General features: G+C 41.6%; 1 protein-coding gene across 3 annotated transcripts in view; it reads left to right on the top strand.

Moving 5' to 3' along the window:
* Positions 1–1,395: 1,395 nt before the first annotated feature.
* Positions 1,396–14,516, top strand: part of LOC149228236 (Glutathione S-transferase family protein) — a 110,246-nt gene continuing 97,125 nt past the window's right edge. For 2 of the 3 annotated variants that reach the window (XR_016247852.1, XM_089378110.1), the window contains exon 1: positions 1,396–2,482. Coding sequence is in view for 1 of the 3 variants with exons in the window: in XM_089378110.1 (XP_089234236.1) it covers positions 1,545–2,482 (938 nt within the window). In the remaining 2 variants the exon portion in view is untranslated. The remainder of the gene's footprint in view (positions 2,483–14,516) is intronic. The other variant, XR_016247851.1, reaches the window with a different exon arrangement.

The raw sequence follows: 14,516 nt of genomic DNA, 5'->3' as shown, positions 1-14,516 counted from the left end.
ATCGCCGTTGCACGCCCACCGGGGCGCATTTAATCAAATGCACCCACTCGTCGTCGCAACTTGGCTCGTTGCCTTTAATCGAAGTCATGTCTCCACCGTCGCTCATTGCACATGCGCCCAACTCATGGTCATGACAGCCTTGGACAAGTTATCAACAGACTGGCGCCATTGCTCCTGATCGTTCACCTCTGGCTGCTCCTCTGAAATTGCTAACGCTTTCCTGTTCATGCTCATTTTGGTAGTCCATAGGGAAAACTTCAACACAACTGTTTTTGGCAGTGCGCTCCTAGGAGTCCCTTCAACAAATATAGGAAAGACATGTGATCAGATGTACCGATGCCCTAGGGGAGAGTTAATGTTCAATTCTGCCCAAATCCAAAACCCTGCAGAGCGTACTGATTTTGCCATAGAAATAATGGCTCAACCTGAATTACAGAGCCTTGCATTTACGACCATAGTACATAGATGTGAAGTTTGGATTGGGTCAAATTACAAAGCCTTGCATTTACAACCCTAGTGCATCGCTCTAAAGTTTGGATTGTCAGTGTAATGTACCAACTTATATCCCATTTACTCTATACATTCTTCCCCTGCCAACTGTTGCATCAACACAATCTTATACTCATGGAGAGAAGGTTGTTGTGCACACCACAACCATGCATTATTAATTGCCTTTTGCATTGTCTAGATGTGAGTTGCTCGGGACCAATGTCATCTCTATTGGAAAAATCATCCAGAACATTAATTCACCCTTTTTTCAAAGAATGCTAGCCAAGTTGGCTGACAAAAATAATTGATTATGATAGTGGGAACCTCATGGAATTGGAGAAAAGGTCCTTTGATTTTGGTTTAGCTCTAATGTTCCTTGCCTCAACCTTGGCCCTTGAATGACAAATTTGTTCATCTCAACTCCATGTTCACTGGGCTATATATGAATAAAAACTATCTCCTCAAATTTCTTCAATTATGAGACTATCTTTTTCAAAATTGTGGAATTAAGAATTCCTAACTTGATTTTTAATTGGAAAGCTTGTTATATGACAATCATTGAATTTCTTAATGCTCACATTTTTCTTATTCCTTTATTGCTAGTAAGCTCCCGGCCTTTCCAAAGTTCCAATTATTCAACATGATTGTTACGTAGTGTACCCAACCCAAGCATAATTAATCTCAATTCGTTCCTTCGGTATAAGATGAAACCTCCCCTCTACCTCCCCTATTTGACACAGTGCTAATAAATTTGCTAAAAACAATAACTTTTACCATGTGTGTTTTTACCACGTGATTCTTAGCTCATAGTTCTTTCATTTACTCTCACCATATGAGTTGTATCATTTGACCATGTGAATATAGTTGCTAAGTACCACCTTGACAACGATGAACTTGTCGTATGAACACTCTGTAGTTTGAGATGTGGTGACATGGCCATGCATCGTTTCACCTCAATTCTGAATGTCTTTGGTTTCTTGGTTGGTAGATATTTGCGGAAGATGAGGCATTGACTTCCCTTACAGTTTGTTGTATTGTAAGTGGGCGCGGAAGAAATGGCAATAACAAATCTTCATTCCAATTCCTATTTGAATCTGGATTTGAATGTCTCCTCTTTCACTTCTCTTCCCATTGCAAATGCCAACGTTCGTCATTCTATTATTCTCAACCATAACCAGAAGAAGAATTGGAGCACCGGCTTCATCAGAAAGCATAACAATAATAACAAGAATGGAAATGATCGGTATATGAGGAAGGTGTGGTGTGGTTCTACCAGAGACATGGCCGAAGAATCAGGGAATGAGAATGATGGAGTTGACATCTTCAAAAGGGTTTCACAAATGCTATGGGGGAGAGGCCTTCCACCACAAATGCTGGTGTTCGGGGTTCGAACCGCATGGAGCACTGGGTGGAAAATGATGATGAAACAATTGGCCCCCTCAGATCCCAGGGGCTCCTACACTCGCCCAGATAGCGCCTTCCGCAGCCGCCCTTCGAATCCTGTGAACTCCTCCGAGGTGGGCAGGTATCATTTGTACGCAGCGCTGGCATGCCCGTGGGCTCACCGCGCACTTATAGTGAGGGCGCTTAAAGGCCTCGAGGACGCCGTCGGGGTCTCAATTGCTTCGCCCGGCCTTAACGGCCCCTGGGAATTCCCAATTTCCGCTTCCAATTCCCTCTCCAATTCCTCCACTGCCGGATACCTGCGCTCATCGGTGGATAATGCAAATGGATGCAAAACTCTGAAGGAGGTCTACGCTCGCAGAAAAGGAGGGATTGGCTACGATGGCCGGGCCACGGTTCCCATGCTGTGGGATAAGTTGAGAAATGATGTTGTTAATAACGAAAGCGCTGATATTATCGATATATTGAATTCCGATTTCAATCAAGTTGCCAAATATCCCCAATTGGATCTCTCGCCCCCTTTTTTGAGAGACCAAATACAGAGGTGGAACGACATTATCTATCCTAATATCAATAATGGAGTTTACAGGTATTCTTGTACTTCTTTTCATCATTGTTTATGTTATTTGGGGTTTACATGATTTTAGCTTTATGCAGGGCGTTTGGTCCATGAAATGTTTGGTTTTTTTTTCTTCTTTTAATTTTTTTTTCCAAAATATTTGAATTATTCTTTTTCCTAGATTAACATATTTTTAATTATGTTAGATGCCAAAAAAAGTTGCTTTTACCATATTACACAGACATACACAATTATGGTTTCTATTCGATTAGCTTAAATCCCTTTTTAACTTTATATCTTTTTTTTTTATTGGTTTTTGTTTCTGTTTTTTTAAATCAAAATTGGGAAAAATTCTATCATATGGAAAAACTGCAAAATATGATACGACATAAGTACATAATTGGGACATTCAGCCCGTTTTTAAAGACAAAAAAAATTGGTTTTGGCAAAACTTTGGGGTCCTGGAAGACCGGAGCTCGCTACAACATTTTAAAACAGCATTTTAAAATTTCTTGAAGTATATATATTCATATTCTGCAGAAGACCTTTAAGAAAATGCAGACTTTTCGAAACATTAACGCTACTGAAGTGAGACTGGTCATTCATTGGAATTCTTGGGATTTGCTAGATCAATGTTCTGGTTTTCCAGGTGCTGCTGGGGCTTTTCGAGATGGTTGTTGTGCTGAAATCCCATAATTGCGACCGGAGGATTCTCCTTTTGGGGAGGGATTGCATTGAGTAGCAGGTGCTGAATCACTGAGGTGGTGGGAGATTGATCCTGCTGGCAAGTTGCATGGTGTTGAAGACCACATATGTCTTTCCCTAGAGCTGAGACACATCGAGCAAGAAAAACGAGAGAGCTCATGACAATTTCATTTGCCATGAGCTCTGGCTGCTGTTGGGAGAGAGAGGCAGACAATTTCAAAATTTTCGATGTGATGGTCCAGCCGAGAGCCCAAACTATCCAATCTTTCCTCATGACTTTTTATGGCCTATCTTGTGCTCCTGAGCTAAGAGTAATCCATTAAGTGCTGAGGAGTTGACGCTCCTTGTTGATGTGGGGTAGTTGAATTCTATGCTGATGTAGCTCTGTCCATGAATTAGGAGACGGCAATCCAAAGAGAAGTCTGGGTAGACAAATTTATGATTCCTGAGTTGTTCGTGGTTTTGAGAGAGGACTGTGTGCACTTACCGCCTGAAATACAAAACCGAGGACAAACTCCTTCTAGAAATAGCGCTACCTCTCGCTGAGAATTAAAGGGGAGCGGGCCTAGAAGGAAAACGAAATGAGGCAGTGACTAGTTGTCTCCAGAATAAACTAGAATGCCCAAAAGGAGGTGGGAATAGAGAATTCCAGGGGGATACAGGAAGAGTTGGGGCAGGGGAAGGTTTTTCCAAGCAATGACCCCTACACATGCCCAAACAAGATAGGGGCGTTGGGGAGGCTAAACCATGGGGAAGGCTGGAGAGAACACAGAGTGAAAACAAACCTAGAGGAAGTGAGGTGGTGAATGTTGAATTTCCTTGGAATTCTGCAATTACTTAGATGATTTCTGAAAACTGAAACTAGTTGACTTATCACCAAGATACAAAATTTCTCTAACAGTAAAAACAGCAGAATTAAACACAGAGATAAAGACACAATTACACAAGAGACAATAAATTTTTCTAGGGAACCCAACTGGGAAAACTCTCTTCTTTCCTGTAGTATTAGAGACTGAGCAATCTGATTTCTTACAAGGCAAACAGTGACCCAGAGAACACACTTGTCCTCTCTATACTAGCTGGACACACCCTGCAAACTAGCAGCCTCTGCTCACCCGTTTCCTTGTGCTGAGATATGCCCGATTTCTATGCGCACAGGCTGCCTATTTCCTAGCACAGGAGGCTCCCTATTACTTAGGACTAGACTCCTATTTCCTAGTGCAAAACTGCAGCAAGGAAGCTCTCTACAATACTGCACACCAGCTTCTCTAATGCACACTCACAACAAGAAACTCTGCTCACACACAAACTCATGCAAGATAACAATGAATAATTTTGTGCCTTTGTCCTCTCTTTATGCTATACGATCATTGTATAATTTAAAAATTATAATTAGACAATTACAATTTTGGAACTGCAGTTGTGATTGACTTGGTTAATTGAGTTTGAACTGAACTCTCTCCAATCATGACTTGGAGTTTATAACTTGTCCTTGCCTCAATCTACACTAAAACTCTTAACTCGTCTTATCCAAATTCTGCTGCTTTGGAGACCCAGTTAACTCTCCCTCCAACTCCATGGATGAACTTGCTAATTGGTTCGTCTCCATGAACTCGTTGTTGACAAAAGGAAGACACCTTGTGGTCTTTCTTGACTAAGGCACAAGTCAAGAAGGACCTTCTCTCGCTACTATTTTCAACACTCCTTCTTAGTGAGGAAGGTGCTTCTGGAAGAACCTTGTCCACTTGGATCTGTCTCCAACACAACCACATTCTCCGTTGCTGCAGCTGCTCCCTCTAAACTAGAGGACTTCCTTGCTTTCTTCAGCGAAATCTGATTTGAAGATCTGTTCTTTCCAACCATGCTTTGCGATTCCATCACTTCAGTGACTCATAAGTGCCATGTACCCTGTGTACCTCTAAGGCTGCTTACACTGGCCAATGGTGATACTGGACGATCCAACTCCCTCCTGATCTTCCTTAAACAAATCCTTTGCCCAATTGGCTCGAACTCTCCCTAGGGCCTATACTGGGAGTTATTGACTGAGTGGCTACCTCCACTCGCATTGGGCTCTGTTCCTCATCATCCTACTGGTCAACACAACTGCCAACTAGTTTAGACTCAAACTGAGATATTGGCTGAGGCTCCATCTTGAGAACTTCCTGCCTTGCTGCACAAGACTGTGCCTATCTGTTAAAATTGGCAACTAGTGCCAAACTCCACCTTGGATAGCTCATATGATGGAGATGATATTTTTATTGGATTCCTCTTTCTGAGAGGTGCAAGATTGATCTAAAGATCATCTCATTCTGACAAGTAGAAATGGAATTATGAATTTATTTCCTCTATGGACAAATTGTCAAGGTTAGCGAAAAGTCTAATGTAGGCTCATGAAGCCCAACAAAGGTGTCTCTTCACCCTCAACGTTGTGTATAAATAGAAGAGGCACTTTCCTAATTCGGACACATATCAACTCACACATCTTTCTCTTTCTTCATTTGATTGGGTTGTCCAAATCATAGGCAGCCTGTTCTTCTCCACACGTGCAAAGGTTTGACTGGGCATTTCTGTTTTTTGCGTTGGCCGAGTTGCAGCTAGCTTTGACCAGCGTTGACCAAGCATTGTTTGACTTCATTTGACTGTGATTTTTATGGGAGAATCTCTGTTTGGGCAGGCCGCATATTCTGGCACAGATACTGAGATTTTTTGGGCACTTTGACTAGTGTTGACTGCAACCCTTTGATCGTAGAAGTTGACTGTGCGTTGACCAAGTTTGACCTGATTTTTCAGGACTGTTTTGGGTTGATTTGGATTGTCTTTGGAGGCCGAGTTGACTGGGTTTGACCGTGCTGATTTGGAGGAGACTTTCTGTTGGTTTGACCAGTGTTGACTTTCTGGGTAGTACATCCTGTTGACTACAGTTTGACTGGATTGTTTTACATTGATTGGGCAAGTAGATTTTGTATATTGTACTCTCTCTTTCCTGAACTTTTGAAGAATAATAAGAAGATTTGATTAAAGGGTTCTCCTCACATTGCGGTTTTTGCCTAGCATCCGCCAAATATTGTGTCCTCTTGTCTTGGCTTGTCTTCTGCTTATTGTTTATGTTCTATCTGCGATTACTATTTATGTTAATGTGATTGCTAATCTGGAAATTGATATTGGGCTAATAAGAAAAATTGAAGTAAATTGCTCTTAAACATAGAACATACCATTGTTATCTAAAATTAACATGGTATCAGAGTTGAGGTGAAGACAAAGCCCAAGCAAGAGTGAGAAGAGCAATCACCGAGATTGGTTGAACAAGGATAAGATTCAATGGCCTCCTCATCTTACTTCAAATCTGATGACAAGCTCAATGATAAGACTTATTATCATGCATGGAAGATATCTCTTGACTTGACTTTGGAAGAGCATGATGCTATGGACTATGTGTAGGGAAAGATTACTAAACCTATTTCAAATGCACTGGCTGCCATTAAGACAAGTACAAGAAAGGTGAAGCCAAAGCTAAGAAGATCATCAGGGATTCTATTCATAAGCATTTAGTTGCTTACATCTCCGATTTGGGCACATCTAAGGAGATGCATGACAAGTTGGTTAGCATGTTTAAAGCTAGCAATGCAAACCAAGTCCTCTTTTTCAAGAACAAGTTGAAGGACATAAATAAGGGAAGATGAGAAGATATCCAATCCTACTTCATGAGGATCACCGAAATAAAAAATGATCTTCTATCAATTGGAGAAGGTATAGTTGATAGGGAGCTCACTCTCATTGCCCTCGGAGGTCTCCCTCGTGAATGGAATGTGTTCAACACTACTATCCTCAACAATGTCAGGATTCCAGGCTTTGATGAATTGTTGACTAGATGTATTCAAGAAGAAACAAGGATGATAGAGAGAGACATGCCTTCAAATAGGAATGATCCTATTGCATTCTCCACTCATGCTAAAAAGAAGAACAATGCAGGTTCAAAGAAGCAATGTCAAGGAAGACCGAGATTCAAAGATGGAAGAAAGGGTAGATGCTTCATTTGTAACAGGTTTGGCCACTATGCTAGGGAGTGTCCTAATAAAAGGGATACACCTCGGGATGATGACAACAACAACCGCAATGGCAGTTTCAACAACAAAGGAAAAAGGAATGCTCCCACTACTCAACATGGAAATGGTTGGCCTCCTAAAAGATCAAGAAACTCCAAGTATGATGAATCTAATGTTGTAGATAACAAGCAAAAAGAATTTTATCTTATATCTTCCCTCTCTACTGCCTCTCCTCCGGATACCTTGGGAAATTGGTTGATTGATAGTGGTGCCTCAAGGCACTTCACTGGGTATAAGGAAGCTCTTTCAAATCTGATAGAAAATGATACAAATTTGGAAATCATTCTTGGAGACAATGCCACCTATCCCGTGAAAGGAGTTGGGAATGTTACTCTTCAATTGAATCAAGGTAACACCATTCATCTACAAGAAGTACTCTATGTACCCGATCTAAAGAAGAACCTGGTATCTATCTCGGCAATGGAGGACAAAGGATTCAAGGTGGCATTCATTGATGGAAAGGTACGTGTTTGGAAAAGAAATTTCAAAGAAGCATTTACTCTTGGATTCAGGGTTGACAACCTATATCAAGTTGGAGGAAGTCCATTGGGAGCTATGTCTTGCAACACATCTCTTCAATCCGAATTATGGCACTGAAGATTTTCTCATCTTCATTATAAAGCCCTACCCGATGTAAGGAAGATTGTGACAGGTATGCCTGAATTTAAAGTATAACATGAAGGTGTTTGCTAGGGATGTGCCGAAGGAAAACATACAAGGGGACCATTCCCATCAAGTGATAGCAAGACTACCGACATTTTGCAATTGGTTCATTCTGATTTATATGGTATGTTGCTCGTGACATCTTTGGGAGGATATTTGTATTATGCTATCTTTGTGGATGACTTCTCTCGCAAAACTTGGATTTATTTCTTGAAGAAGAAGGATGTAGTGTTCACATGGTTCCGCTCTTTCAAAGCCTTGGTCAAAAATCAAACAGGGAAGAAGATCAAAATATTGAGGACCGATAATGGAACCGAATATGAATCAAATGAGTTCAATGACTATTGTAGAGAAGCTGGCATTAAGAGGGAGACTACTACTGCATATACTCTCGAGCAAAATGGTGTTGCTGAAAGGAAGAATTGTTCTATTATAGAAGCCACCCGTGCCATGCTTCATGATCAAGGCCTTTCGAAGTTCCTACGAGGAGAAGCTGCCAACACTGCTGTGTATGTTCAAAATAGATGCCCTCATCAAACAATGGACTCTAAAACTCCTGAAGAAGTTTTCACGGTAAGAAACCTGATGTTTCTCATTTTAGAATTTTTGGTAGCCACGTGTATTTTCATGTGCCGAAAGAAAAGAGAAGCAAATTGGATGCATCTGGGAAGAAAGAAACGTTTGTGGGCTACAGTGAAACTTCAAAGGCATATAGAATCTATGTGCTTGGTCAAAGAGAAGTGGAAATAAGTCATTATATCACCTTCGATGAAGATGATGCCCGTGGGAAAATTAGGAACCTTCCTATTCCAAGGAAGGACAAAGAAGCAGATACAGGAAAACAGGGAGAACCGTAGGATGAGCTGATGGCCGATGCTGAAGGATCGATGGATCCCATTGATCAACCTCCCCATGAACCCTCCTAAAAAAAAGGAGACCCTCATGTCTCAGGGACACTCTCGAAGATGCCGAGAGACATATTTCACCAAGGGGGACATTTCATGAAAGTAAGAAGCCGAATAGGTACCAAGGGTACTTAGCTGCCATGAGCACCATTGTTCAAACTGAGCCTTGCACATTCGAAGAAGCTGTGAAGCACCAAGTTTGGAAGGATGCTATGAACGAAGAGTATGAGTCGATTATGAAGAATGATGTTTGGGATGTGGTCCCTAGACCCAAGGACAAATCTGTTGTCACCTTGAAATGGCTCTACAAGATCAAGCATGGAGCTGATGGAAGTGCTGAAAAGTTCAAGGCCAGGTTTGTTGCTCGAGGCTTCTCTCAAAAGGAAGGTGTGGACTATGATGAGATATTTGCACCAGTTGCCCGATATACCACCATTTGTTTGATCATTGCCCTTGCTGCCTCACAAGGATGGAATTTACATCAAATGGATGTCAAGACCGCCTTCTTGCATGGCTCACTTAAGGAGGAAGTCTATGTTGAACAACCCGAGGGGTTCGAAGTTCAAGATTGGGAGACACATGTATGCAAGGTGAAGAAAGCCCTCTATGGGTTGAAGCAAGCTCCCCGGGCTTGGTATGAGAGGATAGGCAATTATCTGATGAAGTTGGGATTTACAAGAAGTGAAGTTGATCCGAACCTTTACTTTAAGGTTGAAAATGATAGACCTCTCATCTTGGTACTTTATGTGGATGATCTCTTTCTAATAGGTGCAGACCCTCTTATTTATTAATGCAAGAGGGAGTTGGCTTTCGAATAAGAGATGAAGGACCTAGGACTGATGCACTACTTCCTAGGCTTGGAGGTCTGGCAAAAGCCAGGTGAGATTCTCCTTTCCCAAGGAAAATACATTGTGAAGTTACTTGAAAGATTTGGGATGGTGGATTATAAGTCCGTGACTACTCCGATGGAACTTAACTTCAAGAAGTTATTCAGAAGTGCTGCTGGGAAATCCGTCTGAGTATTGTCAACTCGTGGGGGCCCTGATGTTCTTGGTGAACTCCCGTTCGGACATGTGCTTTGCAGTGAATACATTGAGGCAATTTATGGTCAAGCCTCATCACATACATTGGATTACTTGCCAAGAATCTCTTGAGATATTTCCAGGGCACAATTACTTATGGACTGAGATACACTGTCAAGAATTTGAAGCTCCATGGTTATTCTGATGCTAACTGGGTTGGCAATGTGGTGAATCGTAAGAGCACATCGGGATGTTGCTTCTCACTATGTTCTGCTTCGATATCTTGGATGAGTAGAAAGTAGAAATCGGTTGCTTTGAGCACTATTAAGGCCGAATATATTGCTGCTAGCATGGCCTCCTATGAAGCTGTTTGGTTGAGGAAGCTCTTTAGTGAGTTGTTTGGGCATGTGTTGGATACCACCGTGATCTACTGCGACAACCAAAGTGGGATTCGTCTTTCTAAGAATCCCGTGTTTCATGACCGCTCCAAGCATATTGATATCAGGCACCACTTTATCTGGGATATGGTACAATGGGGAGCAATAAGGCTCCATCACATTGGGATTGATGAACAAGTCATAGATATTCTTACGAAGCCCCTCGAGAAGGTCAAATTCTTAACCTTCCATGAATGACTTGGAGTCGTGGAGAGACCCTCTTATGAGGGTCTTGTTTGAGTTGGATGTTGAGCTCTGGGAGCTGTGGGGGCTTGGGGTACTTCTTGGAGCTATGAACGACCATAGGGTGAGTGGTTCACCTTCCCCTTGTGGTGCGGTGTGTACAAGGTGAGTGGTTCACCTTCTCCTATGATACCCCATGATGTTTGGTATATGCATAGGATGAGTGGTTCAACTTCTCTTATGGCATATGAGGAGGATGAGTGGTTCACCTTCTCCTGCCGATACATCCTACCCATGCAGTTCGGGACTCATGGGAAGTACCTCTTATCTGGCCAATGAGTTGGGAAATGAGGATAGGGACCATAGTACTACCAATGGATGCATCGTGTACTACCGTACTCTTTATGCTATAGAGACTAACTTTGGGTTAGTGGAGAGTGATATGATACACTCTCGATCATTTCTTCTTCATTATTTCTTCATGGTTCAACAGAGTAGAGCAGAGATAGTATAGATTGACAGATGGTTTGGTAGGTGGAGTTCTCCCTAGTTGAGAGAGAGTGTTAAAATTGGCAACTAGGGCCAAACTCCACCTTGGATAGCTCATATGATGGAGATGATATTTTTATTTGATTCCTCTTTCCGAGAGGTGCAGGATTGATCTAAAGATCATCTTATTCTGACAAGTAGAAATGGATTTATGAATTTATTTCTTCTATGGACAAATTGTCAAGGTCGGTCAAAAGTCTAATGTAGACTCATGAAGCCCAACAGACCTATCTTTTCAACCTCAACATTGTGTATAAATAGAAGAGGCACTTCCCTCATTTGGACACACATCAACTCACACATCTTTCTCTCTCTTCATCTGATTGGGTCGTACAAATCACATGCAACTTGTTCTTCTCCATATGTGCAAAGGTTTGACTGGGCATTTATGTTTTCTGCGTTGACCGAGTTGCAACCAACTTTGACCAACGTTGACCAGGCATTGTTTGACTTCATTTGACTGCAATTTTTATGGGAGAATCTCTATTTGGGCAGGGTGCATATTCTAGTACATACCGAGATTTTCAAGGCACTTTGACCAGTGTTGACTTCAACCCTTTGACTGCAGAAGTTGACTGTGTGTTGACCAGGTTTGACTAGAATTTTTAAGACTGTTTTGGGCTAATTTGGATTGTCTTTGGAGGCCGAGTTGACTGGGTTTGATCGAGCTGATTTGGAGGAGACTTTCTGTTGGTTTGACCAACGTTGACTTTCTGGTTAGTAGATCCTGTTGACTGTAGTTTGACTGGATTGTTTTACAGTGATTGGGCAAGTAGATTTTGTATATTATACTCTCTCTCTGCCGAACTTTTGAAGAATAATAAGAAGATTTGATCAAAGGGTTTTACCCATATTGGGGTTTTTCCCTGGCATCTGCCAAATATCGTGTTGTCTTGTCTTGGCTTGTCTTCTGCTTATTTTTTATGTTCTATTTGCATTTACTATCTATGTTAGTGTGATTGCTAATCTGGAAATTGATATTGGGCTAATAAGAAAAATTGAAGTAAATTGCTCTCAAGCATAGAACATACTAATGTTATCTAAAATTAACACTACTTGCAACTTGTAGAGATTCTTCATCCTCACACCTATCTGCTTCTTACATCCAAAAACTAAGTGCTAGAGCTAAACCTTACCTCTGTTGAAGATGACATCATAACCCTTGTCCTTAAGGGTAACTACCGAAACAAGATTCTATGTTAATCCTAGAACATAGAGGACATCTATGAGATTAAAAGGATTACCTGACTCCCTCTGAAAACTGATAGTGCCAACTCCTCTAGCTACATACATACCATCATCTCCTAGCTCTATCTGAAACTACATGTTCTTCTCCTTCAGGTCGCTGAAATTCTTCTTGTTCTCGGTTAAGTGGAAGGATGCTCCTGAATCAATATACCATATACTGCTAACTGCTGAGCTCACCATGCAAGCAATCAATGAGAAATATTTCTCGAACTGGGCAGAAAATGCATCTACCTCCGCTGATGTAGCTACATGATCCTTCCTGGACTCCTTTCAATTAGGACACTTGGTGGCATAGTGTCCAAACTCATGGCAATGGAAGCACTTGATCTTGCTTAGATCCTTCTTCTTCTTCTTTGCCTTCGGATTGGACTCGACCTTTTCTTGGCCTTGCTACCTTTGCTTGCCAGGGCAAATTTCTCCTTGTCCACTATTGTAGTTGATCAACTATCTCTAGTGCCTTTTCGAATCTCTGCTTGAACGCAATTAGTCCATAGCCTTTCCCAATTGGGAAAATTTTCTCTACTACTTGCTACATCTTGGAAACCATACCAAGACTTGTGAAGTCCTAGAAGAGCAAAACTCACAAGGTCATGCTCTAGTACAGTCATGCCCACACCACCCAGCTCATCTCGTACCTGAGTGAACCTTGACAAATATGTGACGATGGGCTCTCCAACGCTCATCTGGATACTCCTTAGCTTCTCCTTAAGAGCAAGCTTCCTGGTATCACTGGTACTCTGATATAGATCTAAAATAGTTTTGAACATCTCAAAAGCTATCTTCTTCTCATGGATATGAGGAACTATATGATCTTTGACCCCTTCTAGAATAATCCTCCTTGCCTTCATATCATTCTTAGTATTTTGGGTCAACTATTGGGGATCTTGTGGTGGTGGTATAATGTTCTTGACAAACTATCCCACCCCATTATCCTCCAAAACTATCATGATCCTCCCTTTCCATGAGACAAAGTTAGAGGCTCCCTCCAAACAATGGTCTGATCTCAACCCTTGGAACACCATTTTGCTTACCCAGAGAGCTCTTCTCCACAAATTGATCCTGTCCTCCACAAATTTGATCAGTTATGCTCTTCAGAAAAACTACCCTCTTAACTGCCCTTTATTCCTTCACAAGGACTGTACTTTAGGACACATATAGCAACTTCTAACAATCCTCCAATTCTGTACTTAAGCTGCTAACCAAAACTTTGTTCATAAGACTTATGAACAACCTTCCTCCCAACACTCCTCTTCCTTGAAAACGCTGCCACTAGCCCCTTTCAACAAACTCGGTTCAGTGAGAAACTTCAGTCTAACACTGATCCTAACTTATGTACATATCCATCGGAAACTCGACCCTTGACTCTTCTCTGTAACAACTGAAAACCCTGCATAGACAACCTTTGTTCCACTCCTCAAAAACTCGGCCAGTGTTCAACAATCCATACACTTCCTCAGCCTCATGAACAGGGAGAATCAAACCTTTGAACAAGAGGATATGGACGACCTTACCACAGGTCTGTGCACAAATAGCTTCAGCCCTTATTCTAATTGTGCTACATAGGTCGTATGCACAGAAGTCACCCACAAAACCCTTACCAAAACTCCGTCAAACTTCCTCCTTCATCCTATACAAAACATGAGGCAAGAGACAGAAACAAAACATGTCTTCCCTGCTCCTTATCTAGCTAAGACCTTGAGGAATGCAACTCCTTTGGCTCTGTTTTCTCTAGTGAGAAAATGCTCTTGTGGATGAGTTGGTCTTTATGCGGATCCGCGCTTTGATACCATGTTGAATTTTCTTGGAATTTTGCAACTACTTAGATGATTTCTGAAAACTGAACTAGTTGACTTTATCACTAAGATACAAAATTTCTCAACAATAAAAGAAACAGAATTAAACACAGAGATAAAGACACAATTACACAAGAGACAATAATTTTTTCTAGGGAACCCAACTGGGAAAACCCTCTTCTTTGCTGTAGTATTAGAGACTGAGCAATTTGATCTCATACAAGGCAAGTAGAGACCCAGAGAACACAGTTGTCCTCTCTATACTAGTTGGACACACCCTGCAAACTATCGGCCTTTGCTCACCTGCTTCCTTGCACTGAGATAGGCCCGATTTATATGTGCATAGGTTGCTTATTTCCTAGCGTGGGAGGCTTCCTATTACTTAGGACTAGACTCCTATTTCCTAGCACAAAAATGGAGCAAGGAAGCTCTCTACAATACTACACACCGGCTTCT

The sequence above is a fragment of the Pinus tabuliformis genome, chromosome J (genome assembly GCF_031772625.1).
Source record: "Pinus tabuliformis cultivar Carrire ecotype Pingquan chromosome J, CPIR1, whole genome shotgun sequence".
Taxonomy (NCBI): Eukaryota; Viridiplantae; Streptophyta; class Pinopsida; order Pinales; family Pinaceae; genus Pinus; species Pinus tabuliformis.
Note: the sequence above shows the minus strand (reverse complement) of the source record. Positions and strands in the feature narration are given on the sequence as shown.